The sequence below is a fragment of the Sardina pilchardus genome, chromosome 3, assembly GCF_963854185.1.
Source record: "Sardina pilchardus chromosome 3, fSarPil1.1, whole genome shotgun sequence".
Taxonomy (NCBI): Eukaryota; Metazoa; Chordata; class Actinopteri; order Clupeiformes; family Clupeidae; genus Sardina; species Sardina pilchardus.
In genome coordinates this window covers 16,038,144-16,058,303 of record NC_084996.1, presented here as the reverse complement: position 1 = coordinate 16,058,303, position 20,160 = coordinate 16,038,144, and the positions used below count along the sequence as shown (strand labels likewise).

At 47.5% G+C, this 20,160-nt stretch overlaps 1 protein-coding gene across 1 annotated transcript; it reads right to left on the bottom strand.

Annotated features, from left to right (window-relative positions):
- Nucleotides 1-8,579: 8,579 nt before the first annotated feature.
- nfil3-2 (nuclear factor, interleukin 3 regulated, member 2) lies at nucleotides 8,580-19,254 on the bottom strand. The gene is made up of 2 exons (XM_062532112.1): nucleotides 18,967-19,254; nucleotides 8,580-13,073 (listed from the first exon to the last, which is right to left on the bottom strand). The coding sequence occupies exon 2, from the start codon at nucleotides 12,451-12,453 to the stop codon at nucleotides 10,681-10,683; it is 1,773 nt and encodes a 590-aa protein (XP_062388096.1). The 5' UTR covers nucleotides 12,454-13,073; nucleotides 18,967-19,254; the 3' UTR covers nucleotides 8,580-10,680.
- Between the last annotated feature and the right edge of the window lie 906 nt (nucleotides 19,255-20,160).

Below are 20,160 nucleotides of genomic sequence, written 5' to 3'. Positions count from 1 at the left end.
AGTGAGAGCTCTTTTGACTGGGATCTTGTCGGCCCCTCCTCTTGCCCTCGTCTCTGGCGGAGGGCTCCGCCTGCGTTGCCATGGCGCGGGTTCACTCGAGGTGCTGTGGACGAGAGGCTCTTTGGAGCGGCGAGAGCGAGGGGGGCGGGGCCAGCCGGGAGGGAGGGAGCCAAAGGGGGCGGCGTTGACCTACATTCAGCCCTCTCTCCGCCTCCGGCGCTCCGGAATGGGCCAGCCGACTCTGGCTCCGCAATGCACGCACATACACACTCACACACACACACACACACACACACACACACATATACACACGTATACACACACATACACGTGTTGAGATAACCAGGCAGCCAGGGTGAGAGAGCCCATAAACAAACTCTTTCCTTCCTACACCACCAACCCAAAACCAGCTCCCAGGGCTGCATGTGATTTGCAGGATTATATGATTAGTTCTTTATTAATCTCTCTCTTTTTTCTCTTTCTCTCTTTATCTCTCTCTCTCTCTCTCTCTGTCTCTCTCCACTCCTGCTATGTCTTGTGGTCTGACCCCAGTAGCATCTCATCCGTAAATACACGCTTGCTTTTAGTCGGAGCATTCTCCATTAAGGGCAAGACAGCACCTGTTGCTCTGTTGAAAGCCCAGCCAGGCTGGAGGAGTTCCAAAGTCAATAGCAAAGGAGGTCAGTCAACTGCCGTTTGGTGTTTGGTGTAGTCTGTGTGTATGTGTGTGTGTGTGTGTGTGTAAGAGAGAGATGGGGAGGGGGGGGGAGTTTCCGTGTGTGCACAAGAAAGGTTATTAGGTCATAAAGTGGCACAGACCACACATTCATGGGGGAATATAAGTTATCGCACAGATCCCCAACTGATTTCCCCTCCTTTTTTGCTCTCTCTCTTTATCTCTCTCGCTCTCTTTCTCTTTTTCTCTTTTACTCTCTCTCTCTCTCTCTCTCTCTCTCTCCCTCCCTCTCTTCTGCTTTCCTCATATGGTACGAGTGACCTAATTCCTCTCTGCCACGAATGAGGAAATGAAGACAAAAACAGGACCCTGACTGTGACCAGCGCTCCCTCACCCTGTGCACCGCAGCGCAGCGCAGCGCAGCGCAGCGCAGCGCAGCTCAGCTGTGGGAGAATGGGTTTGCGGGCGCGCGTCCAGCCAGACTCTGCTTGGAGCCATTCTCCATCACATCGCAAGGCCCGCTCCATCGCAACGCCTCTCCAGTGGAAATCAAAACAAATCCTTCCCCCGAATGAATGATCAAAACACACACACACACACACACACACACACACACACACAAGCTGTGTGTTGCTCAACACAAAGTAGCATGTTGAGTAATCCCTGCCGGTGTTGTTCTTCCCCCGCTGCAGGCAGCCCCACACCTCTGCTGTCAGCTCGGTGAGGTATACCCACATTTCTGAGCAAGGTTGGGGGGCAATGTTTGTGGTTCTTGAATGTTCCCACTGATATTGGGCAACATTTTCTTGAATACAAATGATCATGATCAGAATACATGAAACTGCTGGCGACTCTGTCTGGCATCTTTTGTCTTGTGTGTCAATGTCTTGCACACTCTCAAAAAGGATGTGTTGGATTTGATGTGTTTAGGTAAGGACAGTGCAGATTGTGTTGTTTCCAACACAAGTTGTGTTATTTTCAACGCATATTGTGTAACAAATAACAAAAGCAATGTTTTGGAAACAGCACAAACTGTGTTGTCCTTACCTAAACACATCAAATGTGTTATTTACAACACATCCTTTTTGAGTGTACTGTATGTGGTGTGCTTTGGGTTGCATTCTGTACATACAAAAATGTGTTATATAAATAAAAGTGACTTGCCCAGCACCATTTTTCCAAACGTTGGCCCATGTGTCATCACCTTAAGAGTGCTTCAGGAGTGATGTGTGACAGGGGGCCAGTGTGGGGTATAGTGCTCTGTCTGCACTTTGAAAGAGCATGTGGGCCTATGTGTCACTGAGGGCTCCTCTGCCCTGTGAGTGAGGATGGAAATTCCTTTCATCTAAAACTAAAACTGCAAGATTAAGATGTTTGTTCAAGCTGGGCTCTCTGGCCTGTGAGATGTATTCTTACATTATGGCACTATATGTATGAATGCATTGAAAAGACCCCCTGAAGTGATTTGGAACGGAGACTGTGTACCTTTTACAAGTAAGCTAATGTCATTTTTTGCATATGCAAGGTTATGTAAAATCAGTCAAATAGTCAATGTGTCACTATAATGAGCCTGAAGTGAGACTTTAGTGCGCAAATAACCATGACCGTCATCCTCATGCTGCTGTTACCCAGAGCCATTTGCCGTTTACCTAAACTCAATTTACCATTTAGTTCATACAGTATGTTGTGCTGCGTTGGACTCTCATACTTCACTACCTCTTTTCTAATTACAGCACATGACCATTATTGAGTCCCACAGCAGAGATGCATAGAAGCGTGTGGTCTCTTCAAAGTGCAGCCTGTAAGTTCCCTTTCCAACACACTTCTTGTGAAATTCAACAAAACGCTCCCCCACAGTCCCCTATAGCTATTCCTTCAGTTTGTGCGCTTAAAGAAAAGTGTTAAAATGGGATACAAATACAGAGACTTGCCCCAAGCCTTAAACAATTCCAGGCAGTCCACACGTTGCTTCAGATGCATGGGATGGAAGGGGTGTAATTGGATTGGTTATATTGTGCTTTAAGCACTTGTTGACTATGTCTTGAAGTAGTGGTGCAGGGGGTCTCTGTAGCCGAGCTGCAGCACACTGGCCTGTGTGAGGCTCCGGTGGAATGTGTGCAGTTGCTCGTAGGCAGGCCCAAGCCCAAGCAGTGGTGCGGCAGGCAGGGCTGGGCTGGGCTGGGCTGGGCAGGGCAGGGGCTGCACTGGAAAGAATCTCCCACCCTAGAACAGGAAGGAAGCCAAGGAGGAAGAGATACAAGCGAGCTCTTTGTTATTTTTTTATCCTGCACACTATTTTTTTCCCTTTCTGGGTAAAGGCTGAGTTTTTACCCCACCCATTCCGTTTTTTTTTCTCCAGACTGCACCCACCCACACAATTTCTCTCTCTCTCTCTTTCTCTCGCTCTCTCTCTCTCTCTCTCTCTCTCTCTCTCTCTCTCTATACCTCCCCCTCACGTTGCCATTCCCTCCCTCTCTCCCCTCTCCTCCGCACCCTTTTACCATGCCTCTCCTCCTCCTGACCTACTTAATAACTTATTGTTGCATAACAACTTCGATGTGTTTTTGTAGCTTATGACATCCAACCATAATCCGACCATATAACATTTCTAAAGAAAAGCTACTGCGTCTGCGTCAGTGTCATTGTGGTTTTTCAGGGGAATTAACACGGACACGATCAGAGAGAGAAGTTCTTCTAACAGTGCCAACCAGCTCCAGCCAGTCAGACACAGACAATTGATGAGTGGCCGTCGGCCTTCCGTATTATATGATTTCCTTTCTCGCTCCCACATTGAAACATGGTGGACTTTTATGAGGCCTAAATGCTTTATGAGGCTTAAAACAGCTCTACTGTTTTTTTTCCCCCTTCAGTCATTCTTGAGTTGACTTGGTGAATGGAGAAAAAAAAAGGTCACTCAACCAAAAACTCTCATTCATTTATAATAAGTTAAAAGAAATCCCTAAATAGAGAGACAATTATCAATGGTAAAAACTTGCAGGGTTTATATAATATTGATTACACCCATGTTGTTTTGATGATGGAATGGGAAATGGAGACATTCATTTAATCAATCTAAAATGCATAAGCCCCATTTTAAATGTGACTATTTGATTAAAAAAAAAAAAGATGATTTGTCTTTAACGGCTTTTAACAAATAGTATTTTGGTCAGCGAAAGATGATCTTTCCTGTTTGTGGGCTGTGTGGGGGAAGCAGGCTCTTGAGGGCAGGCAGCTTGTTTTGGTCCTGTCTATTGGCCATGGTAGGTTGCGCAATCACAACAGCCTATGAGGGAATGTGTTGACTGCTGCTGGAGACACCGTTTCCCCTCTATGGCCCCCTTCTTCCTGGGGAGTGGAACCCCGTGGACCCTCTCTACAATTTGGCCTCTGGTTGTTTTTGTGTGTGAGTGTATATGTGTGTGTGTGTGTGTGTGTGTGTGTGTGTCTGTGTGTGTGTATGCATGTGAGTGTGTGTTTGTGTGTGCGTGTGTGTTTGCGTGTGCACATGCATGTGTGTGTGTGTATGTGTGTGTGCGTGTGCGTGTGCGTGTGCGTGTGTGTGTTTGTGTATGAGTGTGTGTGTGTGTGTGTGTGTGTGTCTGTGTGTAACTAGGCTGGCATGTTTGATAGTCCTACTTTATTAACTTGTGAATTTGGCTCCATGCTGCTGACTTTGGCAGCACATTAGCACCGGGGTCAAGCACCATGTTTTTCTCTCATTCTCTCTCTCTCTTCTTTCTCTCATTCTCTCTCTCTCTTCTTTCTCCAACACTGGCTCTCGTAAATTGTTGCCGAAATTATTTATGCTGACCCCCATACAACCTAAGCTCGGCATCATGGATAATTATTAAACTGTAGAACTGCATAAGAGAGGGAAACGGGGAAGGGTTTCATTTTTGGGTCACTGATTGTCAGAAATTGGGTCACGTCAACAACATTGGGGAGAGGGATGGAGGGGGCAACTTTCACCGCAGTGTGTATGTGTTTGCGTATCTGTGTGTGTGTGTGTGTGTGTGTGTGTGTGTGTGTGTGTGTGTGTGTGTGTTTGCATGCTTTGCAAGGAAATGGAGGCCTGTGACATCATGCCTATACCCTTTTGTTACTAACACTGAACCAAGCGGCTACCAGAGATTAGGGTCACTGATTGTACTCACAAAGGTGGCGACGGACAGGTGAGTGAAACCTCACCTGGAGTAACTCAGTATGGAGGACAGGCAGGTGACAGTGCCATGCATGATGCACGAGGGACACCTGGGAGCGAAGTGTGTTCACTTATGCAGGGGAGCTGTCACTCAAACTCTCTTGGTGGTTCCAATCGTCCGCTCTGTTGTTCACCCCTCTCGTGTCCTCCGAGACTCCTCACAAAGTGTGTTGTCTTTCTCCTTTCTTCTCTGTCTTCTCTCTCTCTCTCTCTATTCCTTCTCTCCTTAACTCCCTCTGTCTTATCGGTGCTCTCCTGCTGCTGCTGTCGTGGGTTTGGCCCACTAACCTCGTGCCCCAGGCTATGGAGAGGCAGCCAGGTAACTCATGTGTTCCGTGCCCTGCTCTTTGCCAAGAGGTTGTCATAGCCATGTTATGACATATTCTGGCTTAACCCACAACCATAACCCTCCAGCTCCTACCCCCCCCCCCCCCTCCCCACACACACACACAAAAACACATAACACTCTCTCTCTCTCTCTCTCTCTCTCTCTCTCTTCCCTACCCCAGATTACCTCTCTCATCCCCTCTCCTTCTTTTTTTCCTCTCTTCTCCTCTCTTACCACATAACAGCCCCCACCATACACATGCATAACACTCTCTCTCTCTCTCTCTCTTTTCCCTACTCCAGATTACCTCTCTCATCCTCTCTCCTTCTGCTGTTCTCTCATTCTTTTTGTCCCCTCTTCTCCTCTCTTACCACATAACACCCCCCCCATACACATGCATAACACTCTCTCTCTCTTTTCCCTAGCCCAGATTACCTCTCTCATCCTCTCTCCCTCTGCTTTTCTCTCTTTCTTTCATCCCCTCTTCCCCTCTTCCCCTCTCCCCTCTCTATCCCCCACTTCACATTGACCTACTTTCTCTGCCCTGCTATGTTTATGTAAGCTGCTGAGCGCGCCCATTGAGTCGAGGTTGGGGGGGGGGGTGGCACAGCAGCGGAGACACACTGCCCTGCTCTTGTCAGAAAAATGTCACCTTGCTGCGGTCTGATTGGCGCTGCAGTTTGGGTGTGTGTGTGTGTGTGTGTGTGTGTGTGTGTGTGTGTTTGGGTGTGTGTGTGTGTGTGTGTGTGTGTGTGTGTGTGTGTGTGTGTTTTTGTATGTACACGTGTGGAAAATTAGAAAGGAGAGAGAGAAAGAGTGTGTATGTGTGTGTGTGTGTGTGTGTGTGTGTGTGTGTGTATGTGTGTGTGTGTGTGTGTGTGTGTGTGTGTGTACACTACATACACTCTAGTAAATATGTGTGAGGGCGGTTGGTGCGTCAGCCTTGAAGGGCTGCTTTGTTTGCAGGTTTAGCTCAGGTTGCTGCACAAAGACGGATGACCTACAGCTAACTCAAACCCATCCCCCCTCCCAACCGCCCTCTCTGAGGTTGTTTTGAACAAGAGCCTATTTCACATGCAGGAGAGCACCACAGCCGAAGATTAAAGAAATGCTGACCTCACAGAACCTCTCCCTCCAGCACGCCACTTAATAGCGTTTGATTTCTGTCTCGGCTTTCTCCCTCTGCATTTTAGTGTAACCCCTCACTGCATGCAGGTGTGTTTCTTAACCACATGCAAAAAAATTACTCATAAAAGCAAGAGAATGGAAAAAAAAAATCTAAACGAGCGTTAAACAAGTATGTCATCCATGTACAGGAATGATGGTAGCGCGTTCACTTTGGCTCAAGCCACTGTTTTGCTTTTTTTCGGCAGTGCCTGTCCAAAGGACAAAGCACTGAAATCGGATTTCGTAAGCGGGCTCTCTGGTCCTTCGGCCAACCACAAGTAATGTTACACTGCTGGTTTGGCGAGCGCATGCATAAAGAGTAGACTGTCCAGGTCGTGGCTTCCCCGAGGGCCATCCAGCTCCTCTTGGCTCCACGTACGACACTGAGACGCAGGCAGGGCGGGCAGCAGAAGTGTGTCAGAGCCGCTAGAGAGGCCCTGGCCCCATGCCTGTGCCTGTGCCTGTGCCTGTGCCTGTGCCTGTGCCTGTGCCTGTGCCTGTCCTGGCTGGGAGAATCGTGGCAGTGAACTGAAACTGGAGGCAGGGAAACACCAGAATAATGTGTTATGCATCTGTGTCCTGACTGTGATTTGTGTGTCACTTTTGTGTGTCACTGGTGAATGAACTCGGGTAGATTTCCCATATGGTGTCCTATGTGGTGTTCACCCACAGAACAGCCCCCAAAGGGTATCATGTGTGATGCATAGGATTACATAGCAAAGGTATGTCATGTGTCGTTTGTAATGGTAAAAGTGAGTAAAAAGCTATGTGTGATTAAAACTGGTGTATAAGTTGCTACTACCAGTGGAACTATTTGCGTCCCTAATGTGTGTAATTCCGTATGTTTAGATTAAGCTTAAAATAAAGTGTGTGTGAGGGTGTGTGAGAGTGTGTGTTTGTGTGTTTGTGTGTGTGTGTGTGTGTGAGAGAGAGAGAGAGTGTGTGTGTGTGTGTGTGTGTGTGCTCTTTATAAATGTAATCTGTGTGCCTAAGCTGGCACACCTGTGGGTGCCCCAGACGGCGCGCTGCTACTAACTGGGTCAGTGTTACATCAGAGTTATGAGGCAGCCTCTCTCTCTCTCTCTCTCTCTGGCTCTCTCTCTCTCCCTCTCTCTCTCTCTGGCTCTCACTCTCTCTATCTCTCCCTCTCCCTCTCTCTGGCTCTTACTCTCTCTCTCTCCCTCTCTGTGCTCTCTGTGTGCATGTGTCGCAGTTACGAATGATTCTCCATTCAGCCTCCCTCCCTCCCTCCAGCCCGCAGGAGAAGGGTCACGCCGCATTCTCACCACCACCACCGAGGCAGGAGAGGCATTGTAAAACACACAGACCTCTAGGTGGGCTTTTTTTTTTGTGACACAGTTCCCTTGCATGTTTTGCCCCCCCCCCCCCCCCCCCCCCTGCACCTCCATTTCATGATAACATGCGTGGCAGATTAGCTCCTTTGTCCTGCTGCTTCCTCCGTGTCACGCAGGGGGGGGGGGGGGGGGGGGGGGGGGGGCGAGAGACGGCCTCCAGGGGAGCCGTGGCCTGACCTGTCCATACGCATGTGCTCAACACGCTAGCAGTGACAGACGTTTTTTTTTTTTTTTTTCAAAGCAAGAACTGTTACTGTAGGGCCTACAGTAAAGGCACACAACTGAGGCGTTCTGTTTCGTGTGAACGTACTGTATGCTGCAACACCTCCACTTAGACTGTAATGAATGGAACTGGCTACACCCAACATGACAGCAGTGTACACATTTGAAACTTCTACAACTATTTTACACACTACATGAATGGAATGCCCGGCTGTTATCCTTTGCGTCATCTGAGGTGTAAATCATTCGTGTCAAAAATAGTTTATTTTTTGTGCGGGTGGTTACTGGTTATTAATGGTTCATAGGAATTCTTAATTCATAGGAAACTTGTAGCAAATATATTAATGGAACTTATTCTTAATTCATAGGAAACTTGTAGCAAATATATTAATGGCACTTACCAAACCAACACCGCAAATTAGTCAAATACATGCTTCCAATTAATCACCTAGTTTTGATATTGGTGTTAGAGACTACATCTCTGTCTCTGTGTTCCAGATCTGATAACCGACTTCTGTTATCTGCACTTCAGGAAATTTCCAAACTGCTATGAGGCAAGCAGATTCACACGCAATGAAGTACAACATGTTTGTTGAGTGGCTAAATGAAAGAACACGCTACCACAGGTGGTTGATGTTGAGAAATGTGACAATTTTATTTCATGTCATTTTTTGCACATCTGAAATCTTTCCAACATGAACATTAGTGTTGTTTTTTCCCCTCACAAACACATCAACATCAAAAACAGAAGCGTGTGCGGTTATTTTCGACACACAACTCCCATCAGTATTTATCTTTTTTTTTTTTTCATTTTAATCATTTTTTGTCAAAACCATCAGTGAAAAAAACACCAACATCACTGATCGTAACACACACTGAGAGGTAAAGGCAGGGCAGGAGAGGGCAGGGCTGGGTGAGGCGTACTTGGGGGGAATAGATAACACGATAGCAAAAGGGACACAGAGGAGAAAAACATAAAGGTGGAGAAGAGGAGAGCCATAGGAATGAAGACAAGACAACACCCAGAGCTTTTTAGAAAAAAATAATATATAATAACAATAGAAAGAAAGCAAAAAAATCCTTATAAAATCATTACAGTGTTGTCCTGGGGGGTGGGGGGGGGGTCTGGGGCATTTTACATTTATACACAAGTGCGCAACAAAGCAGATAATGACATCTTATTACACGGGGGAAAGGCCATAGAAGGTGTGTGACACCCTGTGAGTGTGTGACTGCGCGTCAGCACGTTTCGAATACAAATGACAGACTAAAGATCACAGTCGATTACAGGCTTCTAGTCGAAAAAAACAGGGCACTTCAATCGTTTCTCGTGATTAACATGGTACATTACGATGCCAATCTGGAGTGAAGCTGACGCAAACGCCTCACAGACACTGACCGAGGGCGGGCCGTGTGCCCCTTTATGTGTTGACAATCAAATGAAGAGTGGTGTGATATAAAACGGATACAGCAGAGCTAAGAAACACGCAAGTCACGTTTACTCTTAATAAAAAATAAATAATATGCATCTCAATGATCTAATGTTTCAGACTGACTCGGACTGAAAGACTAGGCTAAGGTGTACCATACATTTAAAACACCTGTTTGTGGCTTGCATATGAACGAAAAGGAAAATAAATACATAACAGAGGTAAAAACATATGACTGCATCGTGTAAACAAATGAGTAGGGTTACGTTTGAGTATGGTGGGGGTTCTGGAATCTTCTGCTGACTACACTTTTGTCTTCACAGAAGGGACTGATGGATTTTAGAGCTATTTTTTTCATAGCATTTAAAGGCCAAACATTCTTTTGAAAATAAAATGGAAAAATGTTTTCATATAAAACTAATTTATAGACAAATTAAATCTTCAAAGAAAAAAATAAAAAAATAAAAAGTTTTTCTGAAGTGGTATAGAAACACCAGATACCGTGATACTGTACAACTGATCTGATTATGCCATTGGATATTCCTCAAACCCACTCACTTTTTCCTCACATTCATTTACAATTCTTTCTTTTTATGTAACGTTTTTGTTTGTTTCTTCAAAATATAAAGTTATTCAATATCAATTGTATACTTATAGCACAGAAATATACAAAGTGTCAGGGGTTGATGATGCATGAAGAAATACAAGGACCTTGAAGAGGTAGGGAAGGAGATGAGGGGTGGAACTTAAAGCATTGCATCTTTGGTCAATGGGAGCTCCTCCCAGAATGTTATGTTTGGTACTGATGGTAAATAGCTGTTGCCTGCATATTTGTGAATGTGTATACACGGCATTCAATCCATGATACAGGGGCAATCCTATGTGTACTATTTACAGCCAAGCAAGCCTCTCTTGCATACTGTTGAACTAACAATGTGGTTGAGACAGTAAGGGTACAAATCAAACAATGTGACATGAAGGGTGTCCATTCTCTTGTCCATGTACAAAAGTGCTTGTATCATTTGAAATGGGTAATAAGAAGTTCCCAAAGGCTGTACAATCTATCATACAGTGCACCCACAGGCTGAGCTCAGCTTGGGATATCATGTTCGAGAGTCAACATCTCTTTTGTCCTTAGGAGATAGACTTGGAAGAGTGTGTGGAGGGGGGGTAAAGGGTGGGTTTGGGGGAGAGAGGAGGGATAACATTAAGTGCCAGAGGGCAGCGAGAGATCCCCCCATAAGTCTCACAGGGGGGGCAACTCGTATGTCCATGCTGCCCTAAAGAGTTCCCTCTCACTCTCAGTCGTGCCTCTTGTTCCGGCCGGTCCGGCTGCCGGATTCCTTCTTGCTGAACTCTGCCCTCGCTCCCGCTATGGAGGAAGAGGAGGAGTAGGAGGAGGAGGCCGGCTGGCAAATGTCTAGGTCTTCCGCCTCTGGCTCCCTGTTCAGCTCCGTCTGGCCGGAGTGGGGGAGCGCCAGGTATGGGTGCTGGGGCAGAGGGCTGGACAGGGTGGGTGGCGTGGTGGGGGACTCCTGACCTGAGGAGCCGCTGCTGCTCATGGCCCGGTGCTTGAGCCTCAGTTTGTGGGGCAGCGCGGTGCCCTTGACGTCCTGGCTGGCAGGGGAGGTGCCCGGGGGGAAGGGCATCGGGGACGCCGCCGCCGAGGACAGGTGCGGCTGGTAGCGGCCCGCCTCAGAGCAGGAGGACTGCGGGGACTCGTCGTCGGTGGAGGCGTCCTTGTCGGAGCTGCGCAGGTCGCCGTCGCTCGACGATGTGTCTTTGGCCGAGGTCGACTGGCTTGGGTAGTAGGTGTCGCCCTGGGAGCCGCCCTCATAGGTCAGGACAGGAGGCTCCTCGTCACGAGCGCCCGGATAGCCCTGGTGGAACACAGCCCTCTCCTCCCGCTTGGGGAGCAGCTCTGGGGCAGAGCCGGCCTGCCTCGCGGCCTCCAGCCTCTCATGCAGGTGGGCATACCCACCGGCGTACTCGTAGGGAGGGGAGTCTAATGTCCTCCTCTCCATTTGCTTGGTCACCTCGGCCAGGATCTCCAAGCCTCCCTGAAAGGCCTGGGAGAGCTGAGGGACTGCGGCAAGCGACTGCGGCTTCTGCTGGTTGGCGTCCGAAGCCTTCTGGCTCTCCACCGGGTAAGAGGTGCTACTGGAGCGGAAGAGGATGACACTCCGCTGAGGTGTGGCTCTGGGGTTCGGAGAGCTGATGACCGACTCCTGCTGCTGGTGGCTGGGGTGACGCTGCTGCAGCTGCTGCTGCTGCTGCTGCTGCTGGTGGTGTTGGTAGGAGGCCTCCATCTCAAGGTGGCGGTTAGCGCTCAAGCTGCGCTGGAGGTTGAACATCAGCTGTGCATTGGTGGTGGGGGTGGTGGGCACACCAGCCAAGTCCATGTCCATGTCCAGCCCTGCTCCCTCCTGCTTGATGTTGTAGGCCATGGGCTCTGGGCTGTTCCTGGACGAGCCAACATCAGAGAGGTCCGAGAGGGACCCCCGTGGGGAGTACTTGACGTGTTGCATGTGACCCTCCTGCTGCTCGGTCTCCGAAGAGTCGGAGTTCATCAGCACCTGAGAGCCACTGGAGTAACCGCTGGTGTAGTAATGGGCAGAGGAAGAGGAGGACGAAGAGCTGGCGTTTGCTACGGCGCTGTTGGCCATCTGCTGGCTCTTCTCCACGTACGAGGCGGTGCTGATGAGTCCAAAGCGGAGCTTGAGCTGCAGCAGCTCGGTCTTGAGGCGCATGTTCTCCTCGTTGAGCGCGATGACGCGGTTCTCCAGCACCATGTCGTTGAGCCGGCGCTTCTCGCGCGAGCGCTTGGCCGCCTCGTTGTTCTTGCGGCGCTTCTCCCAGTAGGAGGCGTCCTTCTTCTCCTCGGAGATGAACTCCCGCTTGCGGCGGCAGGACATGTTGGGCTTGGACTTGCCGCTGCGGCCCTGGCGCGACTCGCCGTCCTGCTGCGGGGATGGAGACGGCAGGGACTCACTGTAGCTGGAGTAGGTCTCCAGGTGGTCCAGGTTCTTCATGTCGGCTGGTGAGGCCATCATGGGGGAATTCAGGCTTTCCATTCCAACTCGATGGGAATGAAATCGAGGAAAAGGGAAGGGTCAAGTGGCTGTGACAACACTGGTGTGAAGGTTACAGTGTCTTCTTCTGTGTTGCTTCAGCAAACACAATCTAGGTTTCTGGATCTCTGAAAAACCTGGGAGGTGTTTGAGCTTCAGAAAGAAGGAAACTCATTGGTTAAATGGGAGTTGCCCTTCAAAATAACCCTTTCTTGAGGCTTTTCACGTGTCCAAATAGGCAAGGAAAATCAAAAAGAGGTGGAAATCTGTGTCAACACCCCACATTTACGAGCTTAAGAAACTCTTCCAAGTGGGTTAGTTGGCACCGTTCTCCTGGAGACTGTGCTCAATGTTCAACGTCAGCCTCTGCACAGCAAGGATCAGAATTCTCCAAGTCTGAAGAATGTTATGAGCACAGCAGGGAAGGCCTGGTGCTGACCTTTTTTTCCTTTGTTTGTTTGTTTGTTTGCTTTCAGCTAAGGAGCTGTTGGGAGCCAGACGGAGATGTGTCCAAGTGCCCCAAGCGTGCTGCCGGATGTAGGTCACTCGGTCTACCTCTGCCTGGGTGTCTCTCGGGGAGGGGTACAGCCTCTCCCTCACTCTGCTAGGAAGATGAAAAGATCCTGGAAAACAAAGAAGAAGAAAACGCACATCGGTTAATCTCCCTGCAGTCCAGCAGCACACAGAGCTCAACATTGCAGACTTATAAAAGACACACACGTTTATTTTTAGCCTCGTTTAAACGAAGCCTCGTTTTTGCTTGCTGGCAGGCTGGCTGACTGATCAAGAGATTTCGGGGGGGGGGGGGGGGGGATGTTTTTCTTTGCCGGGTATTAATATCCGTTCTTTATGCACGGCTTTGCCTGCCTTCCTTTCATGGGGCAGTTGCCCTTGGCAACCACTGAATGGTGTCTCAGTCTCTGTCTGACCTTCTGCCCTCCCTATTGATTTCCTAAGTCTATGACCTTTCACCTCTGGCTCCCAGGCCAGACACTGAGGTTGGGCTCTATGATGTAATGGCCCACAATGGGATAGAACTAGGTTTACTTTTTGGAGGGAAAGCATCTGTCGTCTGGTTCTGACATGCCCAGAAGTCAAACATCCATTTTGTGTGTATAACCCTCGCCGGTAGATATTCTGTATTGAGCAAACAGTGCAGTGAGGCGAGCCTTCCTCAGAAATGTGCATCTGGCAAATGTGAGCATAGTGCAGTTAATTTGTTTTCATATTGTGAATCATTAGCCAGTATTACATCATTGTGACTGAGGGGAGTGGTTGTAGGCCCTCCAGTCTGCTTTTGAAACATTACCATCTGTGGCTATGACTAAGAGCCGAGCGGCCATAACTGCCAGAGATGAAGACATCCGATCATATCTCACATCATCTCACCAGCGCTCACTTGTCTGCTTCTTACTTCCTCTACATAAAGATGACAGGCCAAGACAACAACCTTCAAAGCGGTTAGCTAAGAGGAGGAAAAAACAGCCCCAAATGATGTAGTAATTGACAGCCCTTTCCTTTCCTTATTACTAAGCTGTAACACCCCATCGGAGAGGGAAAAGGAGGTATGCAAAAACGGTGTGAGGGTTAAAAGGACAGGAATTCCTGATGATGACTGATGGAGGCAGACAAATAGAGGTCAACCTAAAAGCCGAAGGAGGTCACAAGGGAGTCTGGCCTGAGCAGGGTGGGGGTTGGGAGCTCTGGCTATATAGGTCAAGTCCTTTGAAAGGTGGGGGGCAGGGTACACACCCCACCCTGGGGCCCACCGCTGGCACAAGGTTTTGCGAGATATTTAACTCAAGACATGGATTTCAGGAGGGTGGGGGCTGTGTAGTTTACGGTGGGCTGCAATACTGTAGGGGGGGGGGGATCTATAATGGCCGGTGATAATGAGATAAACAGCCCACCCATTTGGTAATAGGCAAAACAGGTGCGTCTGCAGTTACGACCAAGCAGAGTAAGCAGTATCTAGCCTAGTTCATGAAAACACGTGGCTTTGATTTATGTCTGTGTGTGTGTGTGTGTATTTGGAGTGGGATTCTTATGGCAGGATGTCTGGTGTGCAAAACCAGCCAGTGGTTGTTCCAGTGAATTCCCTCCATGTAGTCACAGATGGCTTATCCATGTTCTGTGACAGATGTGCTGTAGTTAATACCAAACTCCCCAAATTTCCCTGTTTTTTGTTTAATGCTTCTTTTAAACTATTAACCATAAAGTATTAAGTCTAAATGATCATACAACTAAGAGCAAATCCTCACAGCATTCCAGCACTCTTTTTAATGGACACCCCACAGACACGCACTTCTGATCAACTCGGTCTATGTCTGTCACGCCTGCTGCCAGTGTATCATGCTCGTCTATTTCCTGCTTTCGCAGAACATGTCTCCCATCTACTGTACCTGGCCAGCACAATCACCACAACCCCTCAGCTGCCCTGAGTGTTGACCAGAGTCCAGCCGATCCTTAAAACCCGCGCCTGCCTCGGTGAGTTCTGCTGCACTTGCCCTTGAGCTAGTAACACGGAGGTCGCCTTTGCCACCAGGGTCTGCATTTTTATGTAACCCTGTACGAGGGCTCGGTGGCGTATTTGCTGCTGCTGCTGACGTGCGCGTAATCTCATGACCTGGCTGGCATCCCTGTCCTGTCCTGTCCTGTCCTGTCCTGTCCTGTCCTGTCCTGTCCTGTCCTGTCCTCCTGGCTTACGTTCCATCTGTGTCCCGGCCCCGGCCCCTGCCGTCTGGGGCAGCCTTACACAACAAGCAAAGATTGACCGACGACGCGACGCCACTGTGGCAGGTTTCACTTCAGCTTATTATAAATGAGGAAATCTCGTTTTTAAAAGAAGGACAAAAAAAGTGCAAGCTCAAACTGCACCCAGTTTATATCTTTTTTACATTTTAATTGAGGTAAAATAGTTATTAGATTAGATGCCTGAAAGGCAAATACATATATATTTTTTTTTTTTCATTTTTTTTCAGGCCCATGAGTCTCTGGTACTGTGGAAAATGAAAATGATGTGTTTATATAACGCAAGTGTGCGTTTAAGGGGCTCCGTGCAGCGGAGAGACAAAGATCTCTCAGAATGCCCCACTGACCCAGAAACCGAGGGACCGCACGGCAAACAGTCCACGTGCCGCTCGCTAGACAGAATATAGGTCAGGGTAGCGACCGAGTAAGCTGCGCACATGAACGAGGGAGGGAGGGGGGGGGGCTGATCATGGGAGGCTACTCTAAATATAGTGAGTGAGAGATGAGGAAAAGAAAGAGGACAAAAGAAGTGCTCGACAAATAGGATGACTAAAAGCGAGCAAAATTAAATAAACTATAACTAAAACAAAACTAATCAGGAAGGGCTTTACAGGCTGGGGCTTAACACAGGAAATTAGTGTTCCAATATGACACACAGCCACAAACAAAGACACCAAGCACTTTGCAATAGAGCAAATTCATCAGCGAACCATGACACACTGGCCTCAGTGATAGGTCCGTGTGCAAAAAAAAATGCCCTGGAACCAGAGGGGGGGATTAACCACAGAAACCAGAGGGAAGTTCAGGCTGACGTCAATGGCCATGCCAACTCATCTCTTGCCACGCACAGAAAAAAAAAGAGGCAGACAAAGAGGAAGAGAGGAGTGTGAATGACTCTGCCTGCTATGCACAACGTAGCAACAGATAGGAAAGACTATAGGCGAGCCAAAGTTATCAGTACAATGGGACTCAACCCCCTCCTGCATTCCAGCATCTGGTGCATATCCACAGTTACTCCAGCACTGACTTGTGCATCCAGGCCACACTGCATTGCTCCAACTGGTTGTTGTTATTATATGTTTTAGACTGATCACACGCCATACATCATAAATGTTTTCTCCTTCAAACTTTTTTTTCAGTTTTCTTATTCATCTTTGTACTTGTTTAACTGTACAGTTATCAAACAGCTATATATCTATGTATGTATGTACAGTATGTACTGTATGAAGCACAGCCTAAGTGTTGCCACATTTGGTTCTCTCTACGTGTGCATGTTTGTCTGAGGCAAGTAGGCCTGTGTAAATGTCAGTAGGCTTGGGTTACCCAAAAGCTGTGGTTTGTCAAAGGGGAAAGAATCTGAGATGTACCACCAACACACTCTGAGGCAACAGGAGTCAGACTTGGGTGAGTCCTGGAAACTCCAGCTAAGCCCAGATGCCTTGCTGCACGTGTCTTGTTTGCCTCTGTGGATCCAGAGGGGAGAGAAAGGGGGGGCAAGCTGTCTCTGCCCTAGATGGTGGGGCTCCCATCTCCAGTATAGGTCGAGGGCAATGTGCGGCACGTGGAGAGGTGGGATGGGTGCTGAGGGTCACTGGTCCTCCCGCTGAGAATTCACTGCCTAATCTTTTTTTTTCCAAGAAAGAGGACGAGGAATCTCAGGACTGTGGGGCGGAGCGCTGGGGGCAAACTCCTTATTCTATAAACACACTCATATCACTCTCTCTTACAGAGCAAAGAAGGGAGAAGGGAGCGAGGGGGAGGAAAGTGACCCTGGCCATGTGTTTTCCCAGTCACATGTGCTCCCTTGGCCTACTAAAGGCTGTAATTGGCCTCTCCCTCCCTCACCCACATCCAAACAACAAAGCCCTGCCGCCCCCTCAAATCTTTTAACACTCATGTGCCAAGAAAACCCTGAGAATGTAGAGAACCAGACAGAAGCCATTCCAGATTTTCAGGTGTTTTTTTTTTGTTTTTTTTTTAAATTTACTACAAAATCACTCTTGACAGTAGCCTACCAGTGTTGTTGAGTTAAGTCTGAGGTTAGCAGATTGTAACATGCAAACTGATAACATGCTACCGCCTCTTTGCCAGTAAAATGGCCAGACAATGGCTATGAAAATACAAGAACAAAGACTAGGCCAGCACAGCACATGGGTGACCGTGACGCAATAATATTCGACAAAACGCGATCATACATAAAATGCGCTAAATAGCCTAAACCAAATGTATTAAATGAAATATTTATCCCCGCCCGACAACCCTGTCTGCATTTTTTTGTGTTATGGCTGATGGTAGAGGATTTACGCTGGCGGGGTTACATGATGGATTCCTCCGCACCGTATCCCCCTCCCTCAGTGACTGACTGACCTACATTCAGCACTGGCACAGCGAACCTGGGGTAAATGCCAACCTCTTGGCATTCCCACTCTACCAGGCGCTTTACAGGCTATGGGTTTCCGCAGATTGCATCACCTTTCTCTGGGCCTGTTTTTAATTATTTAATTTGTATATTATGCAACAACAAAATGCTCTTAATGAACATTAGGTGGGAAAAAACAGGCTATTCAAATTAGACATAGGCTACATCGCCGTGCTTGTTTACACGGTCTGTTAATATAGTGAGATGACTCCTGCTTTAATTATTCATAAAGTTTGAGATAATATGCAAAATGTTATTTTATCTGATCAATTTGTTTGATAGTTTAACTGAACTTAGAAAATCAAAACATAATACAGACATCATGGTCTGCATTTGTAGGCTATCTGTCTACTGTACCTGCACCAAGACCTGCACGACACATTGGACAACTCCAACTCTGTTAGGTTACACCACTGACCTACATCTGCCTTAAAATTACAGATGTCTTTGACAAGAAATGTATAGTAGGCCTACGTGTCGGAATTCACGTTCGCATGTTTAAACGCACTTTGCCAAACGTTCTACCTGAGCTCCAGGCAGCCTAAGCAATAAGTAACCGGCTATGCTTTGTGCCTATAATTGTGTCCAGGAAAGGGTTAATCAGCTACTCCGCTAACATAAACACCCGCGGTAACCTTTACGGAGGACTGCTACACGTGACAGCGAAAAGTGTGTTCGCAGTCCTGCGCGCCCGCGTGGACTCCGTAACCTACTGGAGAAATGTAGGGTATCCTCTACTTTGTGAGCTGTTTACGAGATAAGCAGCCCGCGACAAAATATAAAATATCTAAAAACATGAACACACACACAGAATGAAGTTTGAGTATCGAACTATTTGTTATAAAATTACATCATAGCCTACTGAGATGCCATTTGGCTGACATTTCAAAACAACCATTTTTGTGATTTCGCATTATGGCACTGTTCTTGCTGCTAAGTAAACATTGGCACTGTTAGGGGGATGCTATGGTATACATTGTGGCCAAGGATAATTGTATCGCGTCACCTAAAAAGACACTTCTGAATCTTGGGTGAAAATGCCTCGCCTTAACATGACAAGAGAACGTGTAGAGCGCTCGATGCTCTAGGTACCGTGCATCACCTCACTCAAAACAAGGCAAACACAGGTAGCACAACACAAAAACATACTCATATCAGGAAGTGGTAATTTACACCGAAACCATATTACAGCACCACGAATGAACCTAGCATATGACCTGCCGATTTTGTGTCAGTCAATATTGTACATGCTTGTCAATTTCAGTTGCACGCTACAACACTCATAAAAGAACGAATAGGCACGCTTAAATTAGAAAGAAATGTTGAATGTAGTAAATAAAGCCTACCTTGTTGATGAACAAAATTCCACTATATTCGCTGCAGCGATTTAGGTATGAATTCCTTTCTCTGTGTCGCGAAGAAATAGAGCAGAATTGCAAGGGGTCTGCGCTCTATGCAAAAGTCCTGTGTGTCCGAGTGTGGCGTCGGGTGGCGTTTAGCTTATTTTGCAGTGGTTCCTCGTGTTATGTTGTTGAGTTGCTCCAATTTCCTCCCTCTCTCTCGCTCCTTCTCCAAATGTATGTTAGTAGGTCAGTAGTTGCATAACAGGACGCTTTGGGTGCCTAGTCACGTTTTGTTTCTCTCGCTCTCGCAGCCCTCCCCTTTCTTTTCCTCAGAATCCCGTTGCAGCAGAGAGAGAGAGAGAGAGAGAGAGAGAGAGAGAGAGAGAGAGAGAGGCTCGGAGCCAGACTAGCTCAGATGTAGGGCGAGATACACATAATAAGGTTACTAGAGAGAAAGAGGCAGGACAGAAAATGGAATGTAGAGGAGTCATTTTTAGAAACAAGCCTGCAGTAGATGATATAAAAAGTAACATCTTTCCTTCAAACAGCTGTCGTTTTGGATATGTTTCAAATGTCAAGTTCATTGTCTCTTAATTGGACAGGCCCAAAAACAGATGCTGTGTCTGCCCAGTGTTAAGGCTATACCTTGTTAACATATATGGCCTTAAATGGGATAAGATATTCTCCTTAAATTCCCTGATCATTTCTAATTACTCAGAATGCGCTATTTACAGTCTCAGGATGAAACCAAGAAATGTTAAGTGTTAACTGTACAATATGGACTGAGTAATCACATTGAGATATATTCGGACTGGTTACCTAACCCCATAACCTGGTCTCTTTTACAATTCCTCTGTCCAGTGAGGGCTGCTCTGTATGTTTGTGGCTCGTTCTACTCTTAACATACTTGTGTAGAAGTAGGCTGCCTATTATTGTATGAATATATTCATTTAGTGAAGTCTGGCAAAATACCACTTTCTCATACCATTAGGAAGGCTGCTTACTTCCTTCTTCCTGTGATGTAAAGAAAGAATGGACCCACTCTCTAAATAGCATACCATAGATATTTCTGCCTTCCTTCAGTGCACCCTCATGCCCTAATTTAGGAGAGGAGGTGTACAAAGGCGGCCAACTGCCAGCTTGGAGCCAAGGCACTTGCCTTGAACTTGGCGCCTCTTTCTTCTCTCCCCTCCCCCC